We start from the raw sequence: 18,595 nt of genomic DNA on the forward strand, positions 1-18,595 counted from the left end.
CCACATCTTTTGCTGGTTTTGTTGTTTCAGTACCAGTTTGTCATTTAAAGTGCACAGTGAATAGCCAGAATCCACTTGTCTTGTTTGCGTCTTCTTCTTTAAAGAAAAAAAAAATCCAGTTCACCGTCTTCCTCTCACTCACTTTCTCACACGTGCACAGACATGCATAACGGCAGGCATCCCACATTTACGCAGTGTACACCGGTGAATGTGGGAGTTGAATTTCTGTGTGGCCTGAGATAGTGAGGTATATATGAAGTATGCGTCTGTGCCTATGTGTGTCTTTCATGTAGATAATTATGGCCGAGCCCGTATGGGGCCACAAGCCACATCCATTGTGTTCCCCACTGAGCTGAAAGGGAAAGTGTAGGTGGCGCATGCAAGCTTTATTTTGCCTTTGATCTGAGAAATGCATACAGCTCGCATAAACCCCTCAAAACAGAACATTGCCCCCCCCCTCCCAAAAAAAAACCATTTATCTGATTCCACTGGTTTGCAGAAGAAGGAAGGACTCTATACTGATTTATGGGATTGGAAAAAGGTAGAAATAGTATAGGATTACGGAGCTCGTGGGGATTTAGCAGGGAATACAGTAAATGCCCGTGGTGTGCACATAATAGAGCCTGCGGACTCATGCAGTATCTCTGAGATGTGTAGAACACACAATGCTGAATACATCCGATTCTATCATACGCTATGTTTAGGATGAATTCATAACAGGATGCTACTGGAGTGAAAGAGGGAAAAACATATACGGCACATCTAGAGCGAGTTACTGTTGATGTAGTACTACAGATTGCAGTTAAGTGACCGTAGAAATCACCACTTCAGGTTAGACTTTCTTTTTAATCCTGATGTCCTCGCGCATATCTCACATGTTAATTACATATTAGTAGTAGTAAATTATTCTGTGTTCCTGGCACCGTTGGAAATCGTTGGTATTATAAACGATCAATCATAACTAATCGTATGTCGCATATTACATTCCTGCAATAATAATTTTCCTGCATCTCCCACTCTTACTTTTCCATATTCCTTTCTTCAAGCTAATTGTGATCATTTCCCATTCCCTTCTTCTTTCCCTTGCAGCCTTCCCTCACATATCTGCAAGCCACAATCACTTCTTTCCTCTTCTCACGGGCACTTTGACATGGAAATATCTGAACCTTTTCAAATTAGTAGTACACAAGTATCTGTTTCATATTCCAATAAACACACACACACACACAAAGTGGCAACGATATTAAGACACTGTTATAACAGGATTTTTAAGTGGGCAGTGGGGACGTAGAGTCTAGAGAGGCGGGCTGGGGATTAGGAGCTCACAGGTTCAATTCCCACGGCGGATAAGCTACAACCGTAGGTCCCTGAGCAAGACCCTTGACCCCCACCAGCTCCCCTGGAGAGCCGTAATGTGGCCGCCCGTCGGCGGGTCAATTTGGGGGAAAAAAGGAGTTTCCCCAGGGGGATTAATAAGAGGATTAATCAAGTCTGATTAGTTTATTTGAAAAGCTGCCAAATGTATCCATTAAAATGAAGGAAGGAAATCACGTTTAAAATCCTGTAACCACACAATAGAGGCTGTACTGGTGAGAAGAAAAGACAGGCGAAGTTGATGAAGAATTTGATGACGAGGTGGTTGGATTTCACCGTCGGAGAAAAGAGCTGACGGAGTTCGAAAGGTTGAAAGGAAACAAGGTGAGGCCTGACCCGCTGTGGTTTCAACCGTGAAGGCGGAAAGAGAAAACTGGATTTCGTTTGCGTCCTGATTAATAACCCCGTTGGCCTTTTTTTTTTTCTTCATTTTCCTAATCATCCTTTTCAGTCTATTTCTCCTTTCCCGCTCTTTCCCTCCTTGACCCATCATGGAAAACATTCTCCAGTCCAACATGTTGAATACCAAGAATAGACGAATTTCTCACCACTTTCTTATGTCTTGATTACTTTGTTCACTTTCTCTTGAAGTTTAGTTTGTCTTTTTATAGCTGGTGGGTCGCAGTCTCAACAGTGCTACTATGGTAACAGCAGGGGAGTGGGTGTTTAGCAGCTAATCCGGTTTGGGTGTCATGGTGACATTGCTATGGCACCCAGTAGAGAGCTACACAAGCCTCATTCTCTTTAATCGTATTTCATCTGCAAGTCAGGGGCGAAGACGCCAGAGTGCAAGTTCATAGAGAGTCGCCACAATCTGATGTCACGTCGAATTTCTGAGCCTCTGCGAGTACGAATGAATTCATCCATGTAAATATGTATATGTGCATCGATTTCTGAATACACTTTAAAATGCTTTATTTCACTCTATAATTGGTTGTTTACTAGTTTTTGGTTCCATAGCCATAAGTAATCCAAATACGTTTCATACAAACACTTGGCCCGATCCAATTTAAATAAATGTTTATGATTAGATCAGATTGAATGCAAATGGCTTCATACTGTCAGAGCGTTGCGCGCTACATAACGTTCCCCCCACGACCCATCGCGCAGCTTTTAAAATAAAATTATCAAAGTCGTTACAAAAAAACCCAACATAAATCGACGTGATTAGTATAGCTAACAAATCATCACCAAGTCTTGGTTGACTTCCATTTAGATATGAGATCGATATAATGAACATCTAATTGCAAAGCATTATGGGATTGATCCACTTTTGATTTATGTTCTGAAAATAAGTCTGCATTTAATTAATTTATGTCTCCAAACTACTAAGTTTAAAAGTTAAAAAACGACGGCTCGTCAGGCTGAAGAGAAAGATGAATCCGTCCAATGAAAATAAATCAATCAATAGAGTGACGTAGAATATGGTTTCATTGAAGCAATGGACACAATTAGAGCCGAGTGCTCCTTTTGTGGTGAAGAAACGGCAAATGAAAGTTTGAAACTGAACGGAAACCAATCCAGCGAACACCCTGCGATGGTGTGTAAACACAGAGAGAAATGTCCGTCATCATGGCGGAATATAAGAAAGAAACTCTGTTCCACTTATATTGTGCTATGATGTTCCTTCAACTTTGTTTTGTAATTGTGCAGGATGTGGTGGGGGGTTGCAAGGTTCACAATAGTAAAAAAATGTCATTTGTTGTCAAGGTTCTTTACTGTGTGAGCCTTTCTGTGTGGAGTTTGCATGTTCTTCGTGTGCATGTGTGTCGTTTTCTCTCAGGAAACCTGTTTTCAAACATCTTAAGCTCCTATTATGACTGTGATGAAAACGTGCTGAGGCGAATCATTATTAAACGACGGTTGCCTTTGGAAATAATTATGGTGCTTTTAAAGAAGCTTTGGATCCTCAGTGTTTCTCCTTTTCACTGACACACACACATACTCTCTCACACACACACACACACACACACACACACACACACACACACACACACACACACACACACACACACACACACACACACACACACACACACACACACACACACACACACACACACACACACACACACACACACACACACACACGCTGACACACTTGTCAGTGTTTCCTCATTGTATCTCTGTTTCTCCATTTTCTCCGTGTTGTGCTCTCGTCTCGCTCCACTGGACATTAACCAGGGGAGGAATGATGGAGCAATTCTTAACAAACAGGCGCGCACGCATTCACAGGCAGGGCTTTTCCGGCGCTCCGTGGAGAGATAGAGTGGTGTGTTTGGGCCTGATAGGAGCAATTCAACATGGACAGACAGACCGAGGGAGAAGCAGCGAGGAGGTTTCTTTAATTTCTTGTCCGGGAGAAATCCGCTCGCTACGAACGGGGCATGAAGTAATTCGCGCTCTAAAGTAGTAAATCAATATTTTCCTGATGCTTCTGGTGTAAATCAGCGCTGCGGTCTTTCTAACGGTTTGCCTATAGCACAGCTGTTATTGGAAGCCGGTCATTTTCATTTTAATTTTCTCTATTTATCCTGCCCTGTCCTCTCTTGGCTTCCTATGCTGTCCCTAATCGGCTCAGCAAACGCCTCTTATGGACACTGACATGCCACATTGATCTGCACAAGTCGGGGAAAATCCAGGGGACCCCACCAGCCTTCTGCCCCACGGATCTGACCCTCATCAGCCGGGGGGCAAGTCCTCTCCTGAGGGTGCAACAAGTGGTCAGGCTCAGTAGCACTGCAGTTCGATACTCCTTGGAAAGAGGAAGGAAGAATAGACTGAGATACTCTGGTTGGAAATCGTTGACACTGGACATTGAAATACAAGCTGTTGGTGGGAAATTATCATCTATTAAAATTCAGTTTTACTATAATAAACTTTCTGGATTGTATGTAGTGTTGAGAAAAAAATCCAGTGAGTGTTATTCTTCCTGTCCAAATAACATCAAAAAATAAACAACCTAATTTGATTGTTTTTATATTTTTTGTTTTTTTATTAGGTGACAAAAGATAAGTAAACGGCCTTTGCTGCCATTTCAGATGTTCTACATGTTGTGGCCATATCCATCATGTCAGAAAGGTTCTGAACAACTATTACCATGATGCACAAGGGAGAAATGAGATAGTTAATAACAACAGGACATGATATTTGAGTCTCTGTCCTCCCTTGTGAAAATGAGTGAAACTATGCAGTGTAAAGTCATCACTGCAGAGGCAGGTAGCCATGCCATCTACATGAATATAACTTCTCTCATCAGGAATCTTGTTATTTTGATTAAATGTGAATAGGGAGACCACTGGGTTTAGTAGATTACAGCAGTCAGAAACTAGCAAATATCTAGATTTTCTTCACTGTTCAATTAATTTAATCTGCTTCTGGTTAAAAAAAAAAAAAACATTTGAAGATTGAAATATAAACCCAGCTTTATTGAACTACATGGTTGTTGGAGGATCCCTCATCATATCTGAGGAAACCATATGTCAACATAGAGGGGACACCACACACACGCACGCACGCACGCACGCACGCACGCACGCACGCACGCACGCACGCACACACACACACACAATGTTTGATCTCAGTGGGTGAAGAAGACCTAGAAGGCAAAGTTTAGTCGTCTCACACTGCCCACATTGTCACTGTGTGTGTGTGTGTGTGTGTGTGTGTGTGTGTGTGTGTGTGTGTGTGTGTGTGTGTGTGTGTGTGTGTGTGTGTGTGTGTGTGTGTGTGTGTGTGTGTGTGTGCGTTCCAATATTGCATTCATTGTGACTAAACGTTAGAAGATGTCTTACCAACTAAACATCTGTGTTTGGATGTGAGACTGTTTGCTTTTTGCACCACATGTATATTTATACGAGATGAAAACTATTAACGTGTTGCGGTCATCTTGAAGTCGCTTTCACAAAGGTCATAAAAAAACCCAAAAAACAGCGTGGTACTCTTTTGTGTACAGTGATGTTTTTGAGTACTTCTTCCGATCAAATTGAATTTTAAGTCGTAGATGTGAAGATTGTGAAGCTTTTCCAAGCGATTTACTTTTAACATGAGAAAAAGGATGAAAATACAGAAATGACACCGACAACGTCGACACATCCTGTTAAGTGAACGATAGGAAGTCCTGGGAATATTGGAATTGGGATGTCTGGAGTCTCAGTTGGTTTGCTGTTTGGTGGCTTTCAGGGTGTTTTTCCTCATGAGCTGATGACGGTAGCCTAATGAAACGTTTACTTGTCTAATTTATTTTTAGTTTCTGTGATTCGTTTGGGGCTTCAAACACATCTTCCTCCATCTTTATGTCATGCTGGCAGGATAATTGATCTGTGATGAAGAGCTATACATGGAGACGCCAGTGGGTAAAAACAAATGGGAAGAAAACGAGTGAGAGCGAGAGGAGCTGCAGCCAAAAAGGAGATGTACTGAAAAATATTAATCCATTATGACATTTTAAGTTGTTTTTACATATTAAACACTAGGGAGTGTGATAGGAAAAATACTGTCATTATGACTGTATAATATATGCAGTGTTTTCCAATTCAGCCATCGGTGTGTTGGTATTTGATTGACAGTTGAGCTTGACTTCCTGTTTCACGTCTTGTCTGAATGAAATTTCTCGGCTTAGATCACAACACTGCCACCAAGCAGTGAACTCGGAACGCATCTTTTAATCCAGGCAGCTTAATTTGTTTCTTTTGCTCAAAATGTGTATGAGACAGCACATGAGGGGGGATCTTAGAGTTGGGTTCTTTTCTAACAATCCTTTTTTCTTTTTAAATAGTTTTACAGTTTATCGTTTCATTCAAAATCCTGACCTTGTGTACCACCATTTGTTTTTGTCACATTCTTGCGAAGACGCTCTTGTAATGTACGTCCAGCCCTCATACTGCTCCGCCTGCAGACCTTTTATATACAGAATGTTTTACACTGCAATATTACTTTAATCAGTTGCACTGACTCCTGTTTTCCTAGGTAATTGCTTGTCCTATAATGATATCATAAGTTACATTAAACAAACCAACTTTTCGGAGGCGGATATTGAATTACCATCATTTAATTGGTTGTTTGTCCAATCAGGAATCGTGATATTTCAAACAATTTGTCTTTATTAGAACTGGTCACACGACCCAAGCTGTGAGTTCATGTTGTTGTTAATGTCAGGATTGTTTCTATACTCCTGCTAAAGATGGGAAAACATTTTTTAAATCCCATTCTATCCTTTTTAAGACGATACTTGTCTGCAACGTATTCGATTTTCTGATTTGAACACATCTTTTTAACATATGACTCTATGTTTCTGTCATTCTATGTCACCTTCAGCCTGTTTTTTAGGCAACAGCTATTTATTTCAACCCAAAGAGGATATTAGAATGCACACACACACACACACACACACACACACACACACACACACACACACACACACACACACACACACACACACACACACACACACACACACACACACGCACACACGCAAAGAATCATAGAGTATAGTAATCTATCTTGTGCCGTGGGTTTAGCAGACAGCTACAGTGATCTGAGTGTTTGCATGTCATTCCACTTTGTCTTCATTTGTAACTTCACGTGTGTGTGTGTGACGTGTGAGAAAGACTCGAGATGCAGTCTGAACTGAATTCAACACTCACGATGTGCGTGATGCAGGAGGCTGGATGAGTCGTGATAAGTCAGCAGGTGCAGGTACACACACACACACACACACACACACACACACACACACACACACACACACACACACACACTCTTAAACAGACTACAGTGAATGCAGAGCTGGAGATGGAGCGTTTTACAATTGACAGACAACAGCGTCGGCTGAATGGAGGGAACGAGTAAAATCAGAGGCAGAAGATACAGTTTCATTTTCCTTCTTCTCACATATGGTTTCTTCCACTCTTTCTCTTCATGCCATTTCCTGCGTATCCTTCATTTACTCCTCCTCTCTCAAGGGTACCCGATACCTCCACTCATCAACATCAACTAGTGCACACACACACTGTGGCTGTCTATATTAGATGATTTATGCTCCCGTGTTCTTGTATTTTTAGACCAATTACTCTGTTTCTCTTCATCTTCTGTCTGTGCCTTTCTCACTCTCTCCTTCAGTTCCTCCTTCTCACTATTTTTGCCATCCTCTAAATATTATCTCCTGTTGTCCACACACACACACACACACAGTCTTTATTTGCAGTCCTTTTTCGATGTTTGTTTTACCAACCTCTCTCAGTCCTCGGCATACAATGCAGTTTGCAGTTTGACTTTACCATGCGTCCGTCACCTCTGTTGATCGAAGACTTAAGTGGTGTTTGCACTTGTGGTGTTGATCCGTGGTTCGGACCAAGCAGGTCCTCTTTGCAGTTACACTTGCTTTTTTTTTATTTTATTTCGGACAAATGTAGCACATTTATATTCACAGGAAATATAAACTTCAGACATGGTAACCCAGTCCAGCAGAAGCCGCTGTATAAAGTCAATGAATGGATGAATTCATTTTGTAATAAAAAGTAAAAGCTTGGTGTGGGGTGGGGGGGTCATTATTGACAAGTGTGGCCCTCCGGTGTGTGAAAGTGGGACAAATTGATGAAAGGCGGCAATAATGTGAGAATATCATTGATGGGTTTAAGTACCACTTTCTACATTGGTGTGTATCCCTGGGGTACTTTGTATACCACAATCTGTTGATTTGTGGATCTGTGAGATCAGTTCAGTTAGTTAGCAGTTGTCACAGCGACCCATCCATCCATCCATTCATCCATCCATCCTTGGCACTGCTTTTATCTAACTTAGAGCTATAGAGCGGTGGAGTCGATGTTCTACTGCCCCCACTATTTTAACACGCAGCAATTAAATTGTAATGAATCAATTTTAGGTAAAGCCGTACAATGAACCGCTTTCGTTTCACTCCAGGTTAAGATGATTTTCCACCAAACAGCGTCCTTGAAACAAACACAGACGCCACGTCTGACAGCTACTTGCATAGTTTCTGAACCCGCCTTGAGAAGACTAATGTGAATCATTTCTTTTATCACATTACGTACACGAGATTTGATAATCAACTGCCACAGACAGATTGTGTGTCAAGACTTTTGTCCAATGCATGCAAATAGACTCCATTATTTTTTTTTCTTTCTCTCTTCCCCTCTGTCTTTCTCTATTCATCTTCTAGCTACAGTGCAGTTGCCTGGAAACAGGAGGTTTTTTTTTTCTTTGTCTTTCTGTAAACTTTGATAATCATAATACTGCCGGAAACAAAAGATAAACCAAAGGAGGAAAAAAAAAAAAAAAAAAAAGATTTAATGAGACCATGTCCACATTAAAGCAGGAGAATGCGGGACGCATGGTGTGAGTTTTACAGTATTTGGAGTCTAAACAAGGATTTTTTTCAGTCAAGCTGTTAATGACTGTCAACTGGTGAGCGTGACGACATGCGGATGTGTTAGTTGCCATAGTGCAGGCTGGGATATGAGGGACCGTGTGTCCACATCAGAGTCCGTCGTTTCAACAATTAGAGGTTACTTATGAGGACAATGCGGTCTTTCTGTGTTTTATGATCACTATTAAGACACGGTCCCTGTCCAGAGGTCCAAGGCTTGCACCCTAAATCTGTCAATGTGTGCTGACGAGTCGCTGCTGTGTTCAGATCTGTTGCCTTTCAGCCGCGAAATTCTAAGATAATCTCAGGTGAGGCGGTAATGGACAGACCCTTCATAGACAGAAGTTCATATGCGGGTTATAAATCCCTGCGATTTCCAAACAACTCAAGTATGCCACTATAGGACTACATTAAACTCCTTGAATCCATTTTCGCTGAGTTCTCAGTGGAAGCTTCAGGTTTCCACATCATGCCTCTTAAATTAGATTTTTAGTGAGCAACCAGAAAGTTTCCGTCTTCAGCAGACGAATGTTAAAAACAGTCTTCAACTTTACACATTCGTCATACAGCACAGCCAGGCTCAAACGCTGGCCTGCACAAATGAAAAGAAAAAAATATATATGTTTGAATGGAGGGGAAGGTGGACGTCCAAGTCCTGCAGCAGTGACCGTTGGTGCAATGATATTAATATTAAGCATGATCATGAGTGCTCTCAGCTTTGATTAAAGTTCTGTTAAAATAGAAAGTCAGAAAAATGCTCCTTAAACTGTTTTTATAAACTGTCGTGAACACACAATGTTCATCGGCTGTGCAGAGTAATAGAACAACGCATCTTCGTATGAAACGTGTACGAACCCAAGTTGAGAGCTATCAACTGGTGGCAAGAAGTGAGTACATGGCACAGATCATTGGAGCAGCACAAGCACACAATCAGAGTGCACCAATGTCGGCGTACACACATGCGCACATTGACACACAATGGGAAGTCTGGGTGATGACAGAGGAGTAGTAATTAGGGGACTATGTGCTGTGGATATTCTTGGTACAGTACTGATCAGTGTCATCTGTGTGTGTGATAGAGAGAAGAGAGAGGAAGGAAAGAGAGAACGAAAAAAAGTAAAAGTCTGCCGCCGCTGCTGCTGCTGCTGCTGCAGCAGCCCACAGTTTCCATGGTAACGCCGAAACCCATCTTGGTCTCTATGGTAACTTCAGGTTGGCACCCACAGAGATGGAGAGAATGAGAGATGAGGGGAAGAAAGAGAGGAGGTGAAGATGTATAAGGAAGGGATAAGAAGAGCAGAAAGAAGGAAAGAAAATGAAGTGAAGTAGTTTGATAGTGAAAGAGTGTGAGCTGTGTAACTTAAGAATTTGATTTTGAATTTTTTTTTACTTCTTATGTTAAGTTGCAGCCTCACGTGTCAATGATTGGTTCAGTCAGGATAGAATGAACAAATAAAAATATGTCAATCCAAATCATTGCAGGGTTGTCTGCCTGTTTTAATTGTTTGGTTCTTATATTGTTTCACCAAGCATAAAGGTGTAACTGTCCATTTTTCTGTATATGATCGATAATTGGCGGCAATCATTGACACTTCACCATCTTTGATTATACGTGATATGTTTCTGGAACAACTCACAAATTCCTAGTTTTAGCTCAAACTCTTGCAGTTGGTGCATAATCTGATGGGTTTACCAAATGGGACCGTCTCTTCTGACCCTTCTTAAATTGGTTGCACCTTCCCTGCCGCACCATGCTCAGTCAGAAAACCTAACTCAATTGACCAGAAACCGAAAAACTGTGAATACTTGTGTGTGTGTGTGGGGGGGGGGGGGGGGCAGGACAGGTTGTTTGTCTTCGCCTTTTGCCCCGTAATGGACTGGAAACCTGTCCAGGTTTTTTACTTTGCATTTCACCATGTGTTGGCTTGGAAAGGCTCCATCCACCTGCACCCTCGTCTGGATAAAGCAGGTTTGGGAATTGGATGGGAGGATTAAAGACCGGCTGTGAACAGTGTCCAGCTGAATTTAAAAGAGAATCTGACGGCGTTAGATGAATGGCACCTCACTTGATTACATCATATTGGCCAACTCAGCATGTTGAACGTGTTCATTTAAAGAGTTTCAGCTCTGCAGCTTCATTATTTACTGAGTGGATCGCTTTAGAATTTCATTAAAAGTTGGAAATAAAATGACAGAAACCTTCACCCCCTCTCGGATTCAGCGCTCTCTAAACATCAAGCTGAAAGTTTTTGAATAAGCAAGCTCGAATATAAAAGTGTTACCATCCATGATCTCTTGCTTTGTGTTTTCTTGGCTGAATAGCTGTTGCTGTATGTTCAAGGTGGGATTTTTTTTATTTCTTTTTTTTTCCCAGTTTATCTATTGAAATGTACTTGGAAAAGCTACACACTTGTGTTCAGCCATGATGCATCTAAAGGATCTTTCAAATACAGCTGATTGGCTAATCCGGTCTCACAGCGCACACACACACACAAACGTAGAAGGTCATTGCAAATGGAAACGTTGTCCGCTGTATGGTAGGATGTCGATACTATAATCCGATTGGCCCGGTTGATGGATAGGTGGTTTGGTTGACCTATCACAGTTAACTGAATTATTGCCCCCACATACTCACCTTTCGGTCATCCTGTCTGCCGTCTTCCCTCTCTCAATCCCTGTCTCCTCAGTCTGCCTCCTCCTCGTGCTCCTTTTCTCCTCTCTCATCTCTTTCCAGTGACTAACTGAATTAGCCATGGCCCTTATGGATTTTGCCCTTTATGGGTCCGTATGAATGAAGGTAGACGAGGGAGGGTGTGTATGCGTGTGCACGTGTCAGGATGAGCTGTTCCTACCAGATGTTTTTCTTTGTTTTATGCTTCTGAGCGCCGCACTGTCTGCCTGTCACAAGCAGATACACAGCTCGGGTCTGTGTATCTGCTTGTGTGTGTGTGTGTGTGTGTGTGTGTGTGTGTGTGTGTGTGTGTGTGTGTGTGTGTGTGTGTGTGTGTGTGTGTGTGTGTGTGTGTGTGTGTGTGTGTGTGTGTGTGTGTGTGTGTGAGAGATTAATTACTTCCATTTAGAATACTAATGCTCACAGTGAGGTGTACATTGTGCAGTACAAATGCTGAATATTTCAAATCAAATTTTAAAAAAGTCAGTTCTCTGAGCGCCGAAACTGACACACACACACACACACACACACACACACACACACACACACACACACACACACACACACACACACACACACACACCAAAAACAAAGAAGACAGGTGTTTAATGTGCAATCATAATCTTTATCGTTATTTTTGTGCCAATAACAGTGAGTGGTCTTGAATTGAAATGAAACGGTGAGCAGGAAGCAGGAAGCAAACGGTTTTCTGAGCACGCCATTCAGGTGCAGAATCCCTGGCCCCTTAAAAATCAACGTCCCTTTCAAACTGTGTAAATTCTCCATATTACAATTCATGTCATTCTCTGCTCTGGGGGGGTGAAAGTGTATGATTTCTGTATTAATATCAAGCAGTTGTAATGTGCTATTCGCTGTGATTCAGGGGACTTATTTTTATTTTTTTTTAATGCAGCGCTTGCTTTGCCCGCCAAAAACCAAACTGGAATACTTTTCGTATTACGTTGGAAAATGACGTCTTCTGCACAAATAGGAAGGTTGAACCACAGCAGTCATCTCAGACGTGGTTTTCTGGATGACTTGATTTCCATGGCCGTGAATATAACGCTGATGTGATCAAAGTCCAATCTGAGGGATCGTTTGTTTAGCTGGATCCGCTTTAGATTGACTTTTGCCATAACAAAAAAAAATCCTGACGCAGCCCCTGGATACAGGAGTTCGTCCAACACAAACATAGACCTTGAACTTCAGCAGCAGTTTAACTTTTAATGACTGATTGCTTGAGGAAATTTAATCTGCACGAAAACATATTTAAAAATGGTCTCTAAATAATTTGCTTTTGGTTTTTGAAGATCTTCTAAAAGTTACGTGTGCTTATTTATAAAGGGTTGATGATGATTTATAGATTTTAATTTACGGTAACATCAATGTACTAAACACTGTGGAATCACATTTAAGCTATCAGATTGATAAATGTAGGAAAATATGATAAATTGTTCTGTTATTATCTCTGCAGTTCCACTACTTTAGTTCAAGCAATTATATTTAAAGTATAATTGTATTATTATACGTCCGCAAGTACTGTTTGAATGCTTGCGTTAGACCATTCTTTCGTAGTGGCTAAATTTGAGAGGATTCAGCTTGTGAAGCTGTTCTGGTGAACTTGAATACATATTCCATGGCGAGTCCAGCCTGGAGAGACCTGGCTGGCCTTCTGTCCCAGACCTCTAGCCTTCTGAGTGCAAGTGTCCATGGGAAAATGGTAAGAACAAGATGGAAGGATGGATTGACGTAAAATTGTCTTCTTTTTTTTTTCTCAAAAAGAACAGAGGTGTTAAATATTTCTAAAAACAGGATAGGTTTTATGTACACATGTTGATTTCGGTGCAGCGACAGGCAAGATAAACGTTATAAAGACATATATGATAGATGCATAGATTATGATGAATGGTTTTACTGCTTTAAAGTGTTCAAAAACTGATATGATCCGTCTTTATTTCAAGGCCAATTCGGGACATTTCCCAGGACCCCCTCACACGGGGTCGTCGCTGTGACAGCAATCTCTGGGGAACTCTGGCGTAGTGTGTGTGTGTGTGTGTGTGTGTGTGTGTGTGTGTGTGTGTGTGTGTGTGTGTGTGTGTGTGTGTGTGTGTGTGTGTGTGTGTGTGTGTGTGTGTGTGTGTGTGTGTGTGTGTGTGTGTTAGTGTGTGTGTGTTTGTTACATGCATGCCTTTCTTTCACCAGAGAATGGCCTCGTAGGACAGGAAGAGAGTCAGTTTGATTAAATAATCAAAACGCTTTGATTGTGTACAAGATCACAAGTTAGACAAATACATGTTCGCACATAAATAATCACACGCGCGCACACAGAGTTCGGGAACATGTTTTTCATGCGGATAAACCCAGAGGAGTGATGAGGCCGGTCCTGCGAGTGCTCACGATTCTTAACACAACGTCTTTATTGTTGATGCGGGGAAAAATAAGGAACTTTATGGTTTTTAATGAATGTGTGACCAGTTTTCATAACGACCCTGCATCTCATAAGGGAGGGGAGCAACTACTCCGAAAAAGTTATCTGATGTGTTGATGTTCAGCTCGAGCCTCTTCACTTGAGGTATTTTCATGGCAGTTATCTACTTTCTTTTACTGTATTTTCAATAACACATGAGACTTGTTTTCCGTATGCACACAAACAGATACTTGAAGTGATGTAAACATCACTGCCTCCATGCTTAATGTGTCCAATGAGTGTTTGGCAATAAGTCCACCAGACGGCTCCGATTTGCGTGAACGTATTGGCCCAATACCAAGAAGAAGAGTTGAGTTCTTTTTTTAGCGAGAGGAAGAAGACAGTCTTTGACAAGTAGCATGTGCGCGGTGGAGGAGGAAGTAGCACTAATGTCGATGTTGAGAAGGAGACACAATCAGTGGCAGCCTTGTAGGTGGTCTCAAGGTCTTTAAAAGAAGTGTCACACGATCAACCTCCTCCATTTCAGTTTTCTTTAGATGAGGTTATGAAGGCCGAGTACAGATCTTTATGAGTATCTAACATGGAACGTGAATGAGAGTCCGATCAGTGTGCAGGAAGTTGGACCACCAAGGGCATTTTTTACGACTTTCTCTTTCATTTAATTCCTTTTTCAGCTTTCGCTGATGCCGCTCACAGCGTCTCGCTCCGACAAACAAATGACCCTGTCATGCTTATGTCTCCACAGGAGCGCGTGGAGTATCTGTTCCTCATCATTTTCACCGTGGAGGCGTTCCTGAAGGTAATAGCCTACGGCCTGCTCTTCCACCCCAACGCCTACCTTAGGAACGGCTGGAATCTGCTCGACTTCATCATTGTAGTTGTAGGGTGAGTGAACAGAAACACACGGGAAACTGAGGCTGGGAAATGTTTGTGATGATGATGATGATGATGATGGCTGCCCCTGTGACTCTAATCAGGAAAGTTTTCCAAGGAGACGACAAAGATAAATCCCGCATGACTGCTCCTCACAGTCTCTTCTGAAACGCTACCTGACACACTTGAAAACATCAGCACATTGCTGGCAAATTAATTACAGCACCCTGGTTGTAATCACTGTCAACAATGAAAGTAAAGCCAAGACAGTTGGCAGACTCTGGCTAATGCCAGAAGTACTCACTGTGTTAGTGTCTTTCGAAATTAGATCGCATTTCACTTGATCCGTTTGTTTTCGGAAAAGCTAAAACGCTGCCATATTAAACTGCTTGCAATTACATTAAGTTTCTCAAAAACTCTTGAAAGAATGTTATATTTTGTTATATCTAAAGCCAACGGGAGGATTACACTTTGTTCCAGAAAGCATTGGCATAAACCGATCTTCTTTTGGTTTCGAATCCCCGTTGAAGTCGCAGTAAACTTTGGCCTACAGTGAATTGGTGAAGCTTAAACTGATTAGCTTGTGAGATGCTGATAGCAAAACTCTGCTCTGTTTTTCTTTATCTGCAACTCAACAACATGGCCCATCTGTTCCCCCCCCACCTCCACCAGCCCCCTCCTTTTTACGTGTGTGTGTGTGTGTGTGTGTGTGTGTGTGTGTGTGTGTGTGTGTGTGTGTGTGTGTGTGTGTGTGTGTGTGTGTGTGTGTGTGTGTGTGTGTGTGTGTGTGTGTGTGTGTGTGTGTGTGCGCACAGCTGCATTGAGGTCCTGGTTGCCAGCTGTGCTTTATGCACATCGTTGTTCGGGGGTAATTTTGCTATAGCCAGTGGACTTGACAGTTACGTTAATGCAATAAAAATGGTCTAATTGAGCGTGTGTGCGTGTGTGTGTGTGTGTGTGTGTGTGTGTGTGTGTGTCCGTCCCACTCATTTGCAAGAGTGCGGGACATAGACGACAAGAAAGCCTTCCCTCAGCCTCAAGGAAAGCTCTGTGAATGCACACACACAGACACACACACACACACACACACACACACACACACACACACACACACACACACACACACACACACACACACACACACACACACACACACAGCGTCTTGTTCATTGCCAGTCAAGTGTTCACTCACATTAGCCATCACCAACTGAACATGCTTGGCTTTGGCTTTGCCCCATGCACACACACACACACACACACACACACTCAGACATAGACACACCATCCGCTGACAACGCGGTGCCAGAGCCCCTGGCATAAACACAACCTTTACCACTCTTATACTGTTATCCACCCTCTCTGTCTGTCTCTCTGTGTTTCTGTCTCCTGTTTGAGTTGTGGATTTTATTGTGATGCAGCATTATTTAAAGTGCAATAACGCTGCATTGATTCCTGCAAGTGAATAGTCTGTTTCCTGCCCCACTGCCAGAGGCAGTTTAGAAATTCAGATAGAAGCTGCAGTCCTTGAATTGGCAGTTTGGTATGTTGCCTGAAGAGACTTCAGGAGAGTTGGTGCTTGCGGTTTTCAGAGCTTGAACCTGGATGGTTCCCTTCCACTTCCCCGGGGCTTTGAGATGTCACTGCCCAAGTAAAGGCTGTAAAGAGTTTTACTCAATTTCTCATGGCTAAGACAAGAAGGCAAAGAGCAACATTGATAAGTTTCTTACCAGCGTCTTATCGTATTCTAATCTGTTAATCTAACCTTTTCTGAGCTTTTATTTGTTTTTAAGGATGCATTTGTACAACTTCAGTTTGAACTGAAAAACTGAATAGATTGAACAACAATTAGCGTGTAAAATTGTGAGATTAACAACTGCAAATATGTGTATGCATGAATTTGTGCTTGTCTCTGTTCCTGTGTGTGTGTGTGTGTGTGTGGGTGTATGTATGTGGGTGTGTGTGTGTGTGTGTATGTATGTATGTGTGTGTGTGTGTGTGTGTGTGTGTGGGTGTAGATAAGAAGTGACATGAGTTCACTCCCCCTGGAATAGTCGCCATATGGGTGAAAGAGCTTGTACCTGGTGCTGAGCAGCCTTGGAGACACATGATGCACACACACACACACACACACACGCACACACACACGCACACACACACACACACACACACACACACACACACACACACACAGAGAGGAAGCATTCCACAATTGACGGTGACGACAGCCTGTTAGCTGAATGGAGAGAATGTGTAAACAAGGAGGCAGAGGATTAATTTCTTCACCCTTTAATCTTTAATCACTCTCCTGCTCCTTCTCATATATTGTTCTTTGTAATTTCTTTTTTTTTCTTTAGGCCAATTCCTGTGTTCTTTTCTCATTTACCCCTCCTCTCTCTAGGGTGCCTGTTACCTTGTCAAAAATCACCTGGTACACACACACACACACACACACACACACACACACACACACACACACACACACACACACACACACCCCCACTGTGGCCATCTTGCTGGCCACAGTACCTAAACGTACCTAAATGGTTATTAGTGAAGGTTCAGTGGCTTAAAAGACTGTTCGCATACGTGAGTGTGTTTGTGTGTGTGTGTCCATTATGAATAGAGACTATAGAGGCTCTTAAAGAGACACTCCATATAATTGTTTCCGTTTTCACATTTCACTGCTCATTTTCTGTGACTCGGTGTCTGTCACGCTGACTTCATTGGACCACCTCCACCTTCACCCGCGTGCAGTAACCATGCCAACCATCAACACAAATATGGTCGATTACATTGTTGTCTTTGTGCTACAGATAAGCTCGTTATAGGTTTTACAACATTTGTTCACATTCTCATGTAATGTGTCGATTTCATAAACCGTACAAAGGACTTTTTTCTTGCTCACACGTCCATTTGATGTGACGAGTTTTGAGTTTTTCCCCCATTAAATCATACTTGTGTTTTTTTTTAGTTCTTAATCATTCAGATTGAATACTTTCACATGCGGCATTGAGATTTTACTACTATCACTGCTCGGGAACTCTGGTATGTTTGTAAATGTACACACTCGACCCTATTTTTATTTGTGGATGTAGACAAGCCATTATATGATGCTACACTCAGGGGCTTTAATTATTATTTAACACCCTGGGAAAATGCTGGTGGGGCAAAATTGTAGATCCTTGACGCCCTCTTCATGCAGTTTCAAAGGCATGCTTCCCACAGTGAGCGAGGGAGAGAGAGAGAGAGAAAATTAATCAAATCGAGAAGGAGAAGTTGTGCAAAATAGAGAGGCTGGGAGAGAGTGTGTGAGAGGGAGAGAGAGAGAGGACGATGTGTTTTGAGAGGCCTTTTCAAGTGGTCATTTCATCTGTGCTAATTGATAATTCCCCATGACTAACGCGCCACTGACTGGCCTTTGAGCCACGTTAGCTGGAAAATGGTATTGTAAGGTTGATTTCTAAAGGATCCCAGTGAGACTGAAAGAAGAAGGGGAGAGTACTCAGCTGGACGTACAAATTTTTTTTTAAATCAAGCTTGTGAGCCACTTGCATGACTGTAAACACTTTCATAACGGATAATAAGAAACATAAGAAAATGGTATCGAAACATAATCAGTCCATCCCTGATGCCGGCGTGCATTCTGTATTAAATTCCCCTCACAGCATCCTGTGAAAAACATGGCTTTACAGACAGGAAAGGACACGCTGCTATTACCACCAACCTCAAAGCGCAGTGTGATCCAGGATGGTGCTGCGCCTCCTTTATTGACTGGTGACCTCTTGAAGTGAAAAATCAAACTCCTCCGTACAGGTTGCATATGTTTGCAGGCGGAGAGGCCAAACACTGAGTTAACAGACCC

General features: G+C 42.2%; 1 protein-coding gene across 1 annotated transcript in view; it reads left to right on the forward strand.

Moving 5' to 3' along the window:
• Positions 1 to 18,595, forward strand: part of cacna1c (calcium channel, voltage-dependent, L type, alpha 1C subunit) — a 143,853-nt gene that overhangs the window by 62,439 nt on the left and 62,819 nt on the right. The window contains exon 3 of the mRNA XM_080491898.1: positions 14,606 to 14,745. Coding sequence (XP_080348024.1) covers positions 14,606 to 14,745 — 140 coding nt within the window. The remainder of the gene's footprint in view (positions 1 to 14,605; positions 14,746 to 18,595) is intronic.

The sequence above is a fragment of the Lipophrys pholis genome (genome assembly GCF_963383615.2).
Source record: "Lipophrys pholis genome assembly, chromosome: 22".
Lineage (NCBI taxonomy): Eukaryota > Metazoa > Chordata > Actinopteri > Blenniiformes > Blenniidae > Lipophrys > Lipophrys pholis.